Source organism: Schistocerca americana, chromosome X (genome assembly GCF_021461395.2).
Source record: "Schistocerca americana isolate TAMUIC-IGC-003095 chromosome X, iqSchAmer2.1, whole genome shotgun sequence".
NCBI lineage: Eukaryota > Metazoa > Arthropoda > Insecta > Orthoptera > Acrididae > Schistocerca > Schistocerca americana.
Genome location: NC_060130.1, coordinates 406,462,625 through 406,476,301, shown reverse-complemented (window position 1 = coordinate 406,476,301; position 13,677 = coordinate 406,462,625). Strand labels below are relative to the sequence as shown.

The window sequence follows — 13,677 nt, the reverse complement described above, 5'->3', positions numbered from 1 at the left end:
TTCGACGTAGTTGGGACACTGCAGCAGCTTCTAGGAAGAGCTGGACTCAAATCCTGTTATGACATCTTGACTTACGTTTTCAGTGGTTTCTTCTAATCGATTACAGTGCATGGAGGAATTTTCTCTTTGAAAATAACACAATCGATTTTCTTCCCCATTCTTGTCCAATCTGGTCTCTGTCTGTAACGTTATCGTTGACCCCTAACCTCCATTCCTTTCATCTCTTCTTCTATGTTAGCACACTTCAAATTATAGGAGCAGGTCGTTTTTATAGAACAGTATATTAACATGAAAAGTCATGTGAAAATCCACTGCCATGCTTGGCGTCCATAGGTTTTAGTCAGAGCCGAATTTAGGATCAACAGACCTCGTAGGCAGAACCTGTAGTGCAGAACCTACCAGACAAATTTTTTTTGTAATTAATCTGTAAAAATAATAACTGCAGTAATGAAATTTTGTAAATGCCGCAACAGACTCTGATCGCAAATATCTGTTTATTCAATTACCGGTTTAAGTCATTATGATCATCTTCATGTTGATCTAAGAAGAGAAAACGTGCATATTTATGAAAACTTGTACTCAATAGTAGGCTATCAACTATTACAATCAGTATCATAAAGTAGGTAGTCAGGACCTGTCTTCATTAAGTTAACAGAGTAAGCAAATAAAATGCATGTAGCCATAAACTGCATCGTCACACAGAGTAAAATGGTAAACACCCATGACCTGTAATGTCGGGTGGTCGCAAACGTACCGTACCGTGTGTACACCTACGGGGCCTGACCGCTAGATGTCGCTGGACAAAGGCAGTTTGCAACTGCATGATACAAATTTAAAAATATGATATTAGACATTCTACATAAAACGAAATCGGATACATCTAATTGCACTCTAAGAAAAAGCTAGAGTTTTTTTAACATTGGTCCAAAGAAAAATATTTGTTTGAATTATAGAAGGTAGCTGTAAATAAGTGTGTATGAATTAATATACGGTACAATAAAGTTAACTTACAGCAGCATTTCAAAGGGTAAGAAAGTCACAGGCACAGCGGGCGGTTTGGTTTCTTAGATATGTTCCTGGTATTCCTGCTGAGCCTGTGACTTTTTAATCTGTGATATGCTGCTGTCAATTAACTTCATTGCACCGCATATTAATTCACAGACAGTTACTTGGAGCTACCTTTTATACTTTAACAAATATTTTTCTTCGAACGCACCAGCTATTTCTTAAGGCATTTTAATGTATCCGATTTGGTTTTATGCAGAATATCTATGATCATATTTCTGACTTTGTATCACACCGTTGCAAACTGGCTTCTTCCAGTGACATCTAGCGATCAGGCCTCTCAGCCGTTTGCGCCCCAGTTGTAAACAATGTACGCTAGCGACGACCCGACGTTAAAAATTATTAGTGTTTACCCATTTTATCATAATTTTAGTAGATGTGGCGATGCCATTTATGACTATATATTTTATTTCCTTCTCTGTTACCTTCTAGAAGACTAGTGTGTTTGCTGACATTCCAGACCATGTATTTTATGATATTGCTTGTAATAGTTGATAGTCTTCTAGCACATACACTTTTTCATAAATAAGAGTATTTTATCTTTTATGATCAATCTGAAAATAGTCATTGAAACCGGTAATTGAGTAAACAAGTATTTGCAATCAGAGACTGTTGTGATATTTATAAATGTTCATAACATTGGATCGCTGTCACCTTCATAGTGACTGAAGCACCCCACATCAGCTAGAGTAATTTGCCGATGTAAAAGAGTCTGTATAAAATTTTACTGTACAATGTATGATTTGATGAATTGATGAAATTGAAGTGAAAAGGATTGGTATCATTATGGTATTCAACACGATTTACTAACATCACCATGAAGAACTATTTGTTTATAAACGAGAGAACAAGAAGATGATATTCATACCTATGCAATATCAGCATTTCCTTTTTAAAAATAACATAACCTACAGGCAAACATATTGCTAGGCAAGTGCGAGGTAACAAAAGGAATGAACAAAACAGCTAATTTTAAATATTTCTAACTCCAATAAACACTTCTTCGCAATACCTCGCTGGCTAATAAAGTTGTCTGTAAATGCTTTTCCCCAGGTTCAGGAGCTGAAGAATCCTCATCTGGTGACAGGAAGTAAAAATTTTATGAGATCTGGCCTGGATGAAATGAGTTATGGAAGAAATCACCTTCCAGAGAATCGAACTCAGAGCAAAGTGTCAAAATGACTTTAATCATTCATATCAAAGTCTTAGCGATATTACCAGCTGAAGCGGCGCCACAAGGAATTTGAGGCCATGGCGTGCATGGTTTGAGAGGTGCATGCTGACTTAGCCGTATCAGCTGTTCATTTAAAAATTAAGCCGAATGAGCCCATAAAATGTTTATGTTTACGTCTATTACGATTATAAGAGGGCCCGCAACACAGTATTAAACAAAAACACTTTTTATTTGAAACATTTGTGGCACTGGCATCAAGACTGCAGTATGGCCCTGTAAGGTACAGGAAAGAGAACTCTGCTATTGAATTTCACAACATAAAAATTTATTGACAAATTAAGTTATTTATATCTCATTTTAAAACGCACACTGTACTGGAAATTGTGAATATACACTGGTGCTGGGTTGGGTTGATTTGGGGGTAGAGACCAAACAGCGAGGTCATCGGTCTCATCGGATTAGGGAAGGATAAGGAAGGAAGTCGGCCGTGCCCTGTCAGAGGAACCATCCCGGTATTTGTCTGAAGCGATTTAGGGAAATCGCGGAAAACCCAAATGAGGATGGCTAGACGCGGGACTGAACCGTCGTCCTCCCGAATGCGAGTCCAGTGTGCTAACCACTGAGCCACCTCGCTCAGTATACACTGGTGTGCAAAACTTATGGACGAAGTAACTTTTGCATGATGTCACTGCCAAGTAATACCGCTCGATGAAACCTGGACAGGACATAGAAAGAACTGTTACACTCTAGCCGGCGTGTGTGGCCGTGCGGTTCTAGGCGCTTCAGTCTGGAACCGCGTGACCGCTCCGGTCGCTGGTTCGAATCCTGCCTCGGGCATGGACGTGTGTGATGTCCTCAGGTTAGTTAGGTTTAAGTAGTTCTAAGTTCTAGGGGACTGATGACCACAGATGTTAAGTCCCATAGTGCTCAGAGCCATTTGAACCATTTGAACTAGCATCAAGCATATCAGTACGTAGCATCAACAGGTTAGTGTTCATCACGAACGTGGTTTTGCAGTCAGTGCAATGTTTACAAATGCGGAGTTGGCAGATGCCCATTTGGTGTATGGATTAGCACGGGGCAATAGCCGTGGCGCGGTACGTTTGTATCGAGACAGATTTCCAGAACGAAGGTGTCCCGACAGGAAGACGTTCGAAGCAATTGATCGGCATCTTAGGGAGCACGGAACATTCCAGCCTATGACTCGCGACTGGGGAAGACCTAGAACGACGAGGACACCTGCAATGGACGAGTCAATTCTTCGTGCAGTTGATGATAGCCCGAATGTCAGCGGTCAGCGTCAGAGAAGTTGCTGCTGTACAAGGTAACGTTGACCACGTCACTGTATGGAGAGCGCTACGGGAGAACCAGTTGTTTCCGTACCATGTACAGCGTGTGCAGGCACTATCAGCAGCTGATTGGCCTCCACGTGTACACTTCTGCGAATGGTTCATCCAACAATGTGTCAATCCTCATTTCAGTGCAAACGTTCTCTTTACGGATGAGGCTTGAATCCAACGTGATCAAATTGTAAATTTTCACAATAACATGTGTGGGCTGACGGGAATCCGCACGCAATTGTGCAATCACGTCATCAACACAGATTTTCTGTGAACGTTTGGGCAGGCATTGTTGGTGATGTCTTGATTGGACCCCATGTTCTTCCACCTACGCTCAATGGAGCACGTTATCATGATATCATACGGGATACTCTACCTGTGCTGCTAGAACATGTGCCTTTACAAGTACGACACAACATGTGGTTCATGCACGATGGAGCTCTTGCACATTTCAGTCAAAGTGTTCGTACGCTTCTCAACAACAGATTCGGTGACCGATGGATTGGTAGAGGCGGACCAATTCCATGGCCTCCACGCTCTCCTGACCTCAACCCTCTCGACTTTCATGTATGGGGGCAGTTGAAAGCTCTTGTCTACGCAACCCCGGTACCAAATATAGAGACTCTTCGTGCTCGTATTGTGGACGGCTGTGATACAATACGCCATTCTCCAGGGCTGCATCAGCGCATCAGGGATTCCATGCGACGGAGGGTGGATGCATGTATCCTCTCTAACGGAGGACATTTTGAACATTTCCTGTAACAAAGTGTTTGAAGTCACACTGGTACGTTCTGTTGCTGTGTGTTTCCATTCCATGATTAATGTGATTTGAACAGAAGTAATAAAATGAGCTCTAACATGGAAAGTAAGCGTTTCCGGACACATGTCCACATAACATATTTTCTTTCTTTGTGTGTGAGGAATGTTTCCTGAAAGTATGGCCGTACCTTTTTGTAACACCCTGTATAGTTTTAAGGTCCCCACACTCACACACACATACGCACTTCCCTCCATTACCAAACTGATGATTTCTGGATTCCTCAGAATGCGTCAAATCAGCGGATCCCTTCTTGTAATCAGATAAGCTTAGAAATTTATTTTTTCTCCCAGTTCTATTAAGCACGTCTTCATTAGGTATTCCATCAACCCATCTAATCTTCAGCACTCTTCTGTAGTACCACATTGCAGAAGCTGTAATTTTCTTCTTGTCACAACTGCTTTTCGTTCACATTTCACTTCTACATAACGCTACACTCCACACAAATTCCTTCAGATAAAACTTTGTGACACTTAAATTTCTATGCATTTTCTCATTTTCAGAAACGCTTTTCTTTCAATTGTCAGTTTGCACTTTGTATCCTTGATCGTTCGATCACCAGTTATTTTGCTGCCTAAATAGCAAAACTCGTCTACTAATTTTAGTGTCTCAGTTCCTAATGTAATTCTATGAACACCACTCGATTAAATTACCGTACATTCCATTACCTTTGTTTCACTTTCGATGTCACTTACCTTGTAAGCTCTCTTCAAAACGTTATCCATTCCGTTCAAATGCGCTTGTAAGTCGTTTGCCATCTGTGATGGATTTACAGTGTCATCGACAAATCACAAAGTTTTTATTTCTTCTCCCCGAACTTTAATTGCCTTTCCAAATATCTCCTCGATTTCCGTCATTGCTCGCTCCACGTACAGATCGAACAACATCGGGGAGATGTTACACCCCTGCCTCATTTCTTTCTCGACTACTGCTTTTTTTTCGTACCCTTCGACTCTTATAACTGCAGTCTGGTTTCCGTATAGCTTGTAAATAACCTTTCGCTCCCTGTATTTTACCTTGAGAATTTCAGAGTGTATTCCAGTCAACATTGTCTCCAGGTCTAATCAGCCAACTCGATAACGTGCGCGGGTGACAGTGGTGTGTTTCGTTGTGGCAGGCTGTGGCGATGCGGGTGTCGCACAAGATGTGGCTGCTGATGGGCCTGGCCGCGTGCCTGGTGGTCGCGCAGTACCACGTGTCGACCACGTGGCTGCAGTCCCCGCTGGCGGGGCCTGAGGCGTCCGCTGCCGCGTCCAGCGAGGAGGTGGTGCGCGCCGCGATCGACAGACTGCGCCAGGCGCCGCACCGCCTGCCGGCCCAGCTGGTGAGTACCGCCACTACACCAAATTTTAAATCCCTCTGTTTCAATCGCACAAATTTATCCTAGAGGGTGCAAGATTCCGACATTGTGTAAGGTGCCTCTTATGTGAGGAAGATATTTTTACCAGTTTTAATAAATTATTGTCTCTTATTGATATATTCATGATAGTTAGGAAGTGCTGTAGTCCGTAGCCGGCCATGAATCGGAGAGCATTTCCCACGCTTGCTGGCTAGGTGACGAAGCGACCATATGTCGCGCGTAGTGGGGTGGGGCTCGGCGCTGGACCGTAGCAACAAGCGTTAGCTTGGGAAATATACATGACGGGAAGTACCGCCATCTTGGCGCCAAAGTCTCCGATTTTGTTTCTTCATATTTAATAATTAAAGTCATTTAAGACAACATGAATACTAGGAGGAGCCTCTGGATGTTTAAAACTATTTATCATAATTATGACTCGTTAAAATTCACACCCGTTCTTGTTCGATGGTAGCCATGCTCTCGGTTACGAGTAATTTGTGACATGAGTGTTTCAGTGTTAATCTAATAGGAATAAAAGTGATATTACGGCATTCTGAATGTTAATTTCGATAAATAGATACCCCAAAGTTGACCGACAGCAATTTCAGGTAATTAGCTTCCACCGACAGAGACATCTAATGCGCCAATGAAGAATCTGCACGGGACGACATTTAGAAGAGCTGCACCGCGCACAGGTAGGAGGAAATCCGACGACACGACCCACCAAGGTGGATCAAGGAAGGTCCGACTTCACTCGCAAATTGCGGGTGGAAATGCTGACCAGTCATACTGTACATCACATGTACCACCCTCTACGGACTCGCGGCTAAGCTGAGTAATAACAGTATCAGTTTGGAAGCGAGGGGATCTTGCAATTGACATTTTTTATGTAACTTATTTGGTGAGCCGCGCGGGATTAGCCGAGCGGTCTTAGGCGCTGCAGTCATGGACTGTGCGGCTGGTCCCGGCGGAGGTTCGAGTCCTCCCTCTGGCGTGTGTGTGTGTGTGTGTGTGTGTGTGTTTGTCCTTAGGATGATTTAGGTTAAGTAGTGTGTAAGCTTAGGGACTGATGACCTTAGCAGTTAAGTCCCACAAGATTTCACACACATTTGAACTTTTTTTTTTATTTTTTTTATTTTATTTTATTTGGTGAGTCTGCGGTGCCCCAAGAAACAACATTGACAGTATCTATTCAAAACTTCAGCTAGATAGAGATATGGATAACGGAATGTTAGTCGAATTAAATCAGGTGATGCTGAGGGCATTAGAGTAGGAAATGAGACACTTAAGTTTTGCTATTTGGGCCGCAAAATAACTCATGGTAGGCGAAGTTGAGAGAATATAGCATGTAGACTGACATAGGCAAGAGAAGCGTTTCTGAAGAAGAGAAATACGTTAACATCGAGCATAGATTTTAGTCTCAGGAAGTCTTTTCTCAAGTTATTTGCCTGGAGTGTAGCCATGTATGGAAGAGAAACGCGGACGATAAACAGTTAAGACATGAAGAGAATAGAAGGTTTTGAAATGTAGTGCTATGAAATAATGATGAAGATTAGATGGATAGATCAAGTAACTAGTGAGAAGTACTGAATAGGACTAATGAGAAAAGAAATTTGTGGCACAATCTGACTAGAAGGGATCGGTTGATAAGACACAAACTGAAAAATCGAGGGATCACGAACTTGGTATTAGAAGGAAGTTTGGGACATAAAAATCGTAGAGGGAGCCCAAGTGATGAATACAGTAAGCAGCTTCAGAAGTATGTCGGTTGCAGTAGTTATTTGGAGGTGAAAAGGCTTGCACAGAATACAGCAGCGTGGACAGCTGCATCGAACCAGTCTTTGGACTGTTAGACCACAACAACGTACAAAACTTGTTTTATCTCTGAAACTTCCTGGCAGAGTAAAACTGTGTGCCGGACCGAGGCTCGAACTCGGGACCTTTACAGGAGAGCTTCTGTAAAGTTTGGAAGGTAGGAGACGAGGTACTGGCAGAAGTAAAGCTGTGAGGCCGGTGCGTGAGTCGTGCTTGGGTAGCTCAGTTGGGCCGGCACGGTAACTCAGCGTGTTCGGCCAGAGGGTTAGCTGCCCTTTGTAATAAAATTTAAAAAAAAACTGAGTTAATGGATTAACGACGAACTGAAACGGGTGTTTTGTGACGTCCGCCCCGAGCAGATACAAAGAACGAAGACGAACAAAATGAGATTTAAAAAAAAAAAAAGTTGGTAGAGCACTTGCCCGCTAAGGGCAAAGGTCCCGAGTTCGAGTCTCGGTCCGGCACACAGTTTTAATCTGCCATGAAGTTTCATATCAGCGCACACTCCGCTGGAAGTCAAAATCTCATTCTTGTTTTGTCTCTAGCGATTGACTTTTAAGGTAGATTACTATGATACCGAAACGGTTATCATTTTTCAACAGAATACGCAAAGTACATCTTTTATTCTGTTATTATAAATAGAAACTGCCGGAAAAAAATGCAACAGCCTCAAAACTGTGTTCAGTGGCACCAGGATATGGTATATGCATACCAAACAGTCGTGTTCGTGATACATTTTTCACGTTAATCCGCGATCAGATGGCGCTCAGGCGGCCTATCTGTGCACCCTCTGTTTTGGATCTGCCGACAGTAACTGTGCTGAGTTTAGAGGTGAAAAGTGTATGCAACATTCATTCCAGCGTACCACCATGCCCTACCGACGAGTACGTACTCCTGTTGAACAGCATCAGCATTTACAACGGGGTCGCTTTGTGGGCCTGGAGGAAGCTGGATAAACATATCCACGGACTGCTGCACATGTTGGACACAATAAGCAGTGGTGTATCGCTGCTTTCAACAGTGGTCTGTAGAACATTCTCACACTTCTAGACCAGGTCCTCGATGTCTGCGTAGTGCAGACACATATCAACATCGACGAACTGTGCGAGCACCAGAGACCGGCCTAACATCATCCAGGGACGAAATCCGGGACATGTTGCACATGCCGTGTCATCAGGAACCGTGTACTTATAGCAGAATTGACATCACTTGCACCTCTGACCGGGATACCACGACACCGTCAAGCATGGCTACTCTGGTATCGTGAAAGAGTGGACCGGAGGGTGAGATGGCGCTGTGTTGTCTTCAGTGCGTACACGTGTATGGCGTAGACCAGGTGAGCTCCTATTCCAGGGTGCATTCGTCCAGGATACACAGGTCCCATCCCAGGTTACACGGTACTTACAGCCCGTGACCACATCTGATGTTACTGCAGGGTAAAGCAACCAGCACCTGATACGTTGGACAGGTTGCTATCCTCGTGCTACTGCCAATTTTCGACATGAAGCTGATGTGCTGCTTCAGCATGAGAACGTACGTCCACATGTGGCTGCTGCAACGTAACATGCCCTTTGAGATGTACCGGGTGATCAAAATGTCAGGCCGGCCAGGGTGGCCGAGCGGTTCTAGGCGCTACAGTCTGGAACCGCGCGACCGCTACGGTCGCAGGTTCGAATCCTGCCTCGGGCATGGATGTGTGTGATGTCCTTAGGTTAGTTAGGTTTAAGTAGTTCTAAGTTCTAGGGGACTGATGACCTCAGAAGTTAAGTCCCATAGTGCTCAGAGCCATTTGAACCATTTGCCAAAAAGTCAGAGTGATCAAAAAGTCAGTATAAATTTGAAAACTGAATAAATCACACAATAATGTAGATAGAGAGGCACAAATTGACACACATGCTTGCCGGCCGCGGTGGTCTCGCGGTTGTAGGCGCTCAGTCCGGAGCCGCGCGACTGCTACGGTCGCAGGTTCGAATCCTGCCTCGGGCATGGATGAGTGTGTTGTCCTTAGGTTAGTTAGGTTTAAGTAGTTCTAAGTTCTAGGGGACTGATGACCTCAGATGTTAAGTCCCATAGTGCTCAGAGCCATTTGAACCATTTTTGACACACATGCTTGGAATGACATGGAATTTTATTAGAACCAAAAAAAATACAAACGTTCAAAAAATGTCCGACACATGGCGCTTCATCTGATCAGAATAGCAATAATTAGCATAAGAAAGCAAGACAAAGCAAAGATGACGTTCTTTGCAGGAAATGCTCAATATGTCCACCATCATTCCTCAACAATAGCTGTAGTCGTGGAATAATGTTGTTAACAGCACTGTGAAGCATGTCCGTAGTATGGTGAGGCATTGGCGTCGGATGTTGTCTTTCATCATCCCTAGAGATGTCAGTCGATCACGATACACTTGCGACTTCAGGTAACCCGAAAGCCAATAATCGCACGGGCTGAGGTCTGGGGACCTGGGAGGACAAGCATGACGAAAGTGGCGGCTGAGCACACGATCATCACCAAACGACGCGCGCAAGAGATCTTTCACGCGTCTAGCAATACCCAATACCTTGTTTTTTTTGGTTCTAATAAAACCCCATGTCATTCCAAACATGTTTCTCAGTTTTTACCTCTCTATCTACATTATTCCGTGGTTTAAATTTTCAAGTTTATACTGACTTTTTGATCACGCGGTACAGCTGCCACGACCAACAAGAGCAGCAGATCTCTCGTCAATTGAACGTATTTGGGACATGATGAAGCGAGAAATTACTCGTTCTACAGGGCCTGCAAGAACCACTGCGCATTGCAACTAATACGCAAGATGCTTGGGACAGTCTATCGCAGGATGCCATGCGGCACTTTTATGATTGTTCGCATACGAGAATACATATATGCTTTGCCGCCAGAGGACTGTACACTATGTTGAAGCGACTGTTTGGGCACTTTTTCACTGCGACATTTGTGTTTCATTCGGTCTGGATTTATCATCATATACTCCTGTACTTGTCACCTCACTTTTCAACAAAATGACCTTGTCCTTGAGGGTGTTGCATTTTTTCCCAGCAGTGAAGATGCTACATTTAAAATTCAACGATCTGAAATTATATTCTCATGCAATTAAATCCAAGATATCCAACGAGTCACGAAATACAGGTAGAAAACATTCACAAGAAACTATTTCATTTTCCACTTATGTAAAGCTGATACTGCAAATTAAAGATATGACGTTTAAAAAGAACGACTAAGAAAATACTGTTGAATCTCAATAAAAATAACAAATAAAACCACATCAATGCTCTTCAAAGAGGATGAAGAATGAAAAACTGTAAAAAAACAGCTATTCAACTCTAATGGAACTTTGCGCTCAGAAGTTCAGAGCTGACCTTGTTACTGGATTTCTTGCATTTCTTCCATGATTTCTGGCCTTTAGTTAGACTGGCATAACTTAAGTTGAACAACATATGTTTCTTAAGGGCTGATTGAGTAAAGTGCAACTCAGGGCCAGCTTAGAACCAGACAAGTCTCTCTTCAGTTTGTCGCAGCAGTGTACAGCCATCCCAACTGAAGTGTAGAATTCCTAGCTTTATGACTGCTTGTAGGGCTGTGTAGTACCACACGGCGTTTGATAAGCTCGCAGTTTCTATAGTGGACATCTTTTCGACCTCAGATCTCACACTATTTTTTCCCAGAGCGTAAAATGGAAATTTTCGTTTTCGACTGATGTATTTGGCTGTATGGATTAAGTACACATGTACACACCTATAGTGTAGCATGGTTGTGTTCTTTATAGCACACTACAATAGCTCTGTCGTGTAAGACTGATGTAGAATCAGCAATCCAACACGAATCTTCTATTTCCACAAACACTAAACTACTGTTGTGTATCCGTTGTGAAACGTAGAGAGGGAGCGACGCTATGGGAGTTATGGACGGATGACGGACACGTGTACTGCTACTATTTTCATGTTGTGCTGTGCATTAGCGTTGGAATCTGCGCGTCAGTGTATTGAGCTGGTACCTTTCTGCAGGTGTACGAGGATGCGAGAGAAGTAACGTAGTGGTCAAGCACTTGACTCACATTCGAAGGGCTCTGGCTTAAATCCTCGTCCGACCATCTGCATTTATGTTTCCAGTGGTAGCCTAAATTGCTTAAAGTAAATTTTGGAACGAGGCAAGAGGCACCGAGCAACTGTTCGGGCCCCAAAGCCCCTCCTTCCCTTCGCATTGTGAGTGTTGTCTGTTAACAGTACCGTATCATTTTAGCGCTGATGACTGACGAGTCACGCAGTTGTAGTGCTGCTGACGGCGGAAGGAAGACGAGCAACGTAGCAAGTAGCGTAATGCATTTAAGTAACAGTTCTGTCCAGTAGCCGAGGTCGCTTACGCAGCTTGTCAGGAGGTGCTCGATTCTAATACTAGTGAGTAAGCAAACGTTTGTCGCCATTATTTGCCTGGGGAAGGAGGTTCAAAATGGATCAAATGGCTCTGAGCACTATGGGACTTAACATCTATGGTCATCAGTCCCCTAGAACTTAGAACTACTTAAACCTAACTAACCTAAGGACATCACACAACACCCAGTCATCACGAGGCAGAGAAAATCCCTGACCCCGCCGGAAATCGAACCCGGGAACCCGGGCGTGGGAAGCGAGAACGCCACCGCACGACCACGAGCTGCGGACAGGGAAGGAGGAAAGGTGGTGCTATGCTGTTCGTGATTGTGACACCTTGTGTCAAAGTGCTGGATTAAATTTTAAATCACTCCGCAGCCTCGCAGTTGGAAAGGGCACAGTTGGTGGTACTTGGGTCGGATGGGGACGTTACACTCTTTCACCGGGTCCCTCCTCTCTCAGCTTCTGCGAACTAGACACTGCACTCAAAATCCGTTGAAATGGCGTCAATATTCAAGAGCTCGTATGCCACGGGAGGTTCTGATTTCAAGGGCCTCACTATTGAGGACCACATGATATCACTCCGTACCACACCGCGGAGAAGTTTCCCTATAGTTTGACGATCAATAGTTAAGCACCATTACTTGTACCAGGCGTGCATCCAGGTAAGACAGTCATGGAATTCTTGAACTCCCCCTCCCTCCCTCCCGAATCATTTTATTACATGCGGCTATATTTTTGCGTGTGTGAATTGCCAAATTTCACAGCTTACATTCGAAGAATAAAGTAGCAAGAAAGCTAAGACTCTCGAAAATGACAAGGGATTCTAGAAATTACAAGCTACGTTTAACGCAGGACACCTAACATCTCCATATGTGAGGACATGCCCACGAGGATGAACTTGAGGTCTTCTCGGCAAATGCACTCATTTGTAATCTAACTGTGCCCGTTGTCAACTACAAACGAGACACGTTTCGTGACTGACTACCGGAAAATAGGTGGAAATGGTTGAAATTTTCATGTATACACTTACATAACCGTAGTTTGCGGACCAGCTTTTTTAGTACTTTGTGAAATATCGATAATGGCGAGTGCGCGCATCGATGTTATATTGTGTAAATTATGGCATTGAGAAAGCTGTGAGAATTTGAACTATCATAGTTCTTAAATGAATAAAATCACACACGAACCTCTCAAATTTTCACACGTATGCTTTTAAAATGCTACATTTCTCAGAACTGCATTTTCTTGGAGGTTATTCTAAAGTGATTTACCAAGCACTGATGCAAACAAATTATTATTATTAAAATCACAGGCATTTTACCAGTTGTGATGGCGGCAAGCTGCATTTGGTGTGTGTGGGTGGGCAGTATGGAGACACTGAGAAAGTATGCCTCCTCCCCCATCCAACCCCCTCAACCGAACCCTGGATCCGCGCCTGATTTGTCCTACCGAAGGCAGTGTATTATCTAATCCGACCACATACGCTTAATAGACGACCTGTATTGTGAATATAAACTGCTCTCACTATTCCTACCGAGGTATTTGTCCCATAACACAATATTTTTCTACGGTATGTCTAAAGGTACAATATAACGAATCAAGGCGTCTACTCCGCATGCTGATGAAATTACCGGGGAACGTATTCTGTTGTCTGGCCTGCCAGCACATAATCTTCCCTAAGGCATAATTTCTAAAGTCATAAACTATCCAAAAGTTAGATGAAACACATGATTTTAAA

The 13,677-nt window shown here is 43.5% G+C and overlaps 1 protein-coding gene across 1 annotated transcript in view; it reads left to right on the top strand.

Moving 5' to 3' along the window:
- Positions 1 to 13,677, top strand: part of LOC124556488 (galactosylgalactosylxylosylprotein 3-beta-glucuronosyltransferase P-like) — a 302,764-nt gene that overhangs the window by 90,516 nt on the left and 198,571 nt on the right. Inside the window, exon 2 of the mRNA XM_047130445.1 lies at positions 5,514 to 5,720. Within this exon, the coding sequence (XP_046986401.1) occupies positions 5,514 to 5,720 (207 nt within the window). The remainder of the gene's footprint in view (positions 1 to 5,513; positions 5,721 to 13,677) is intronic.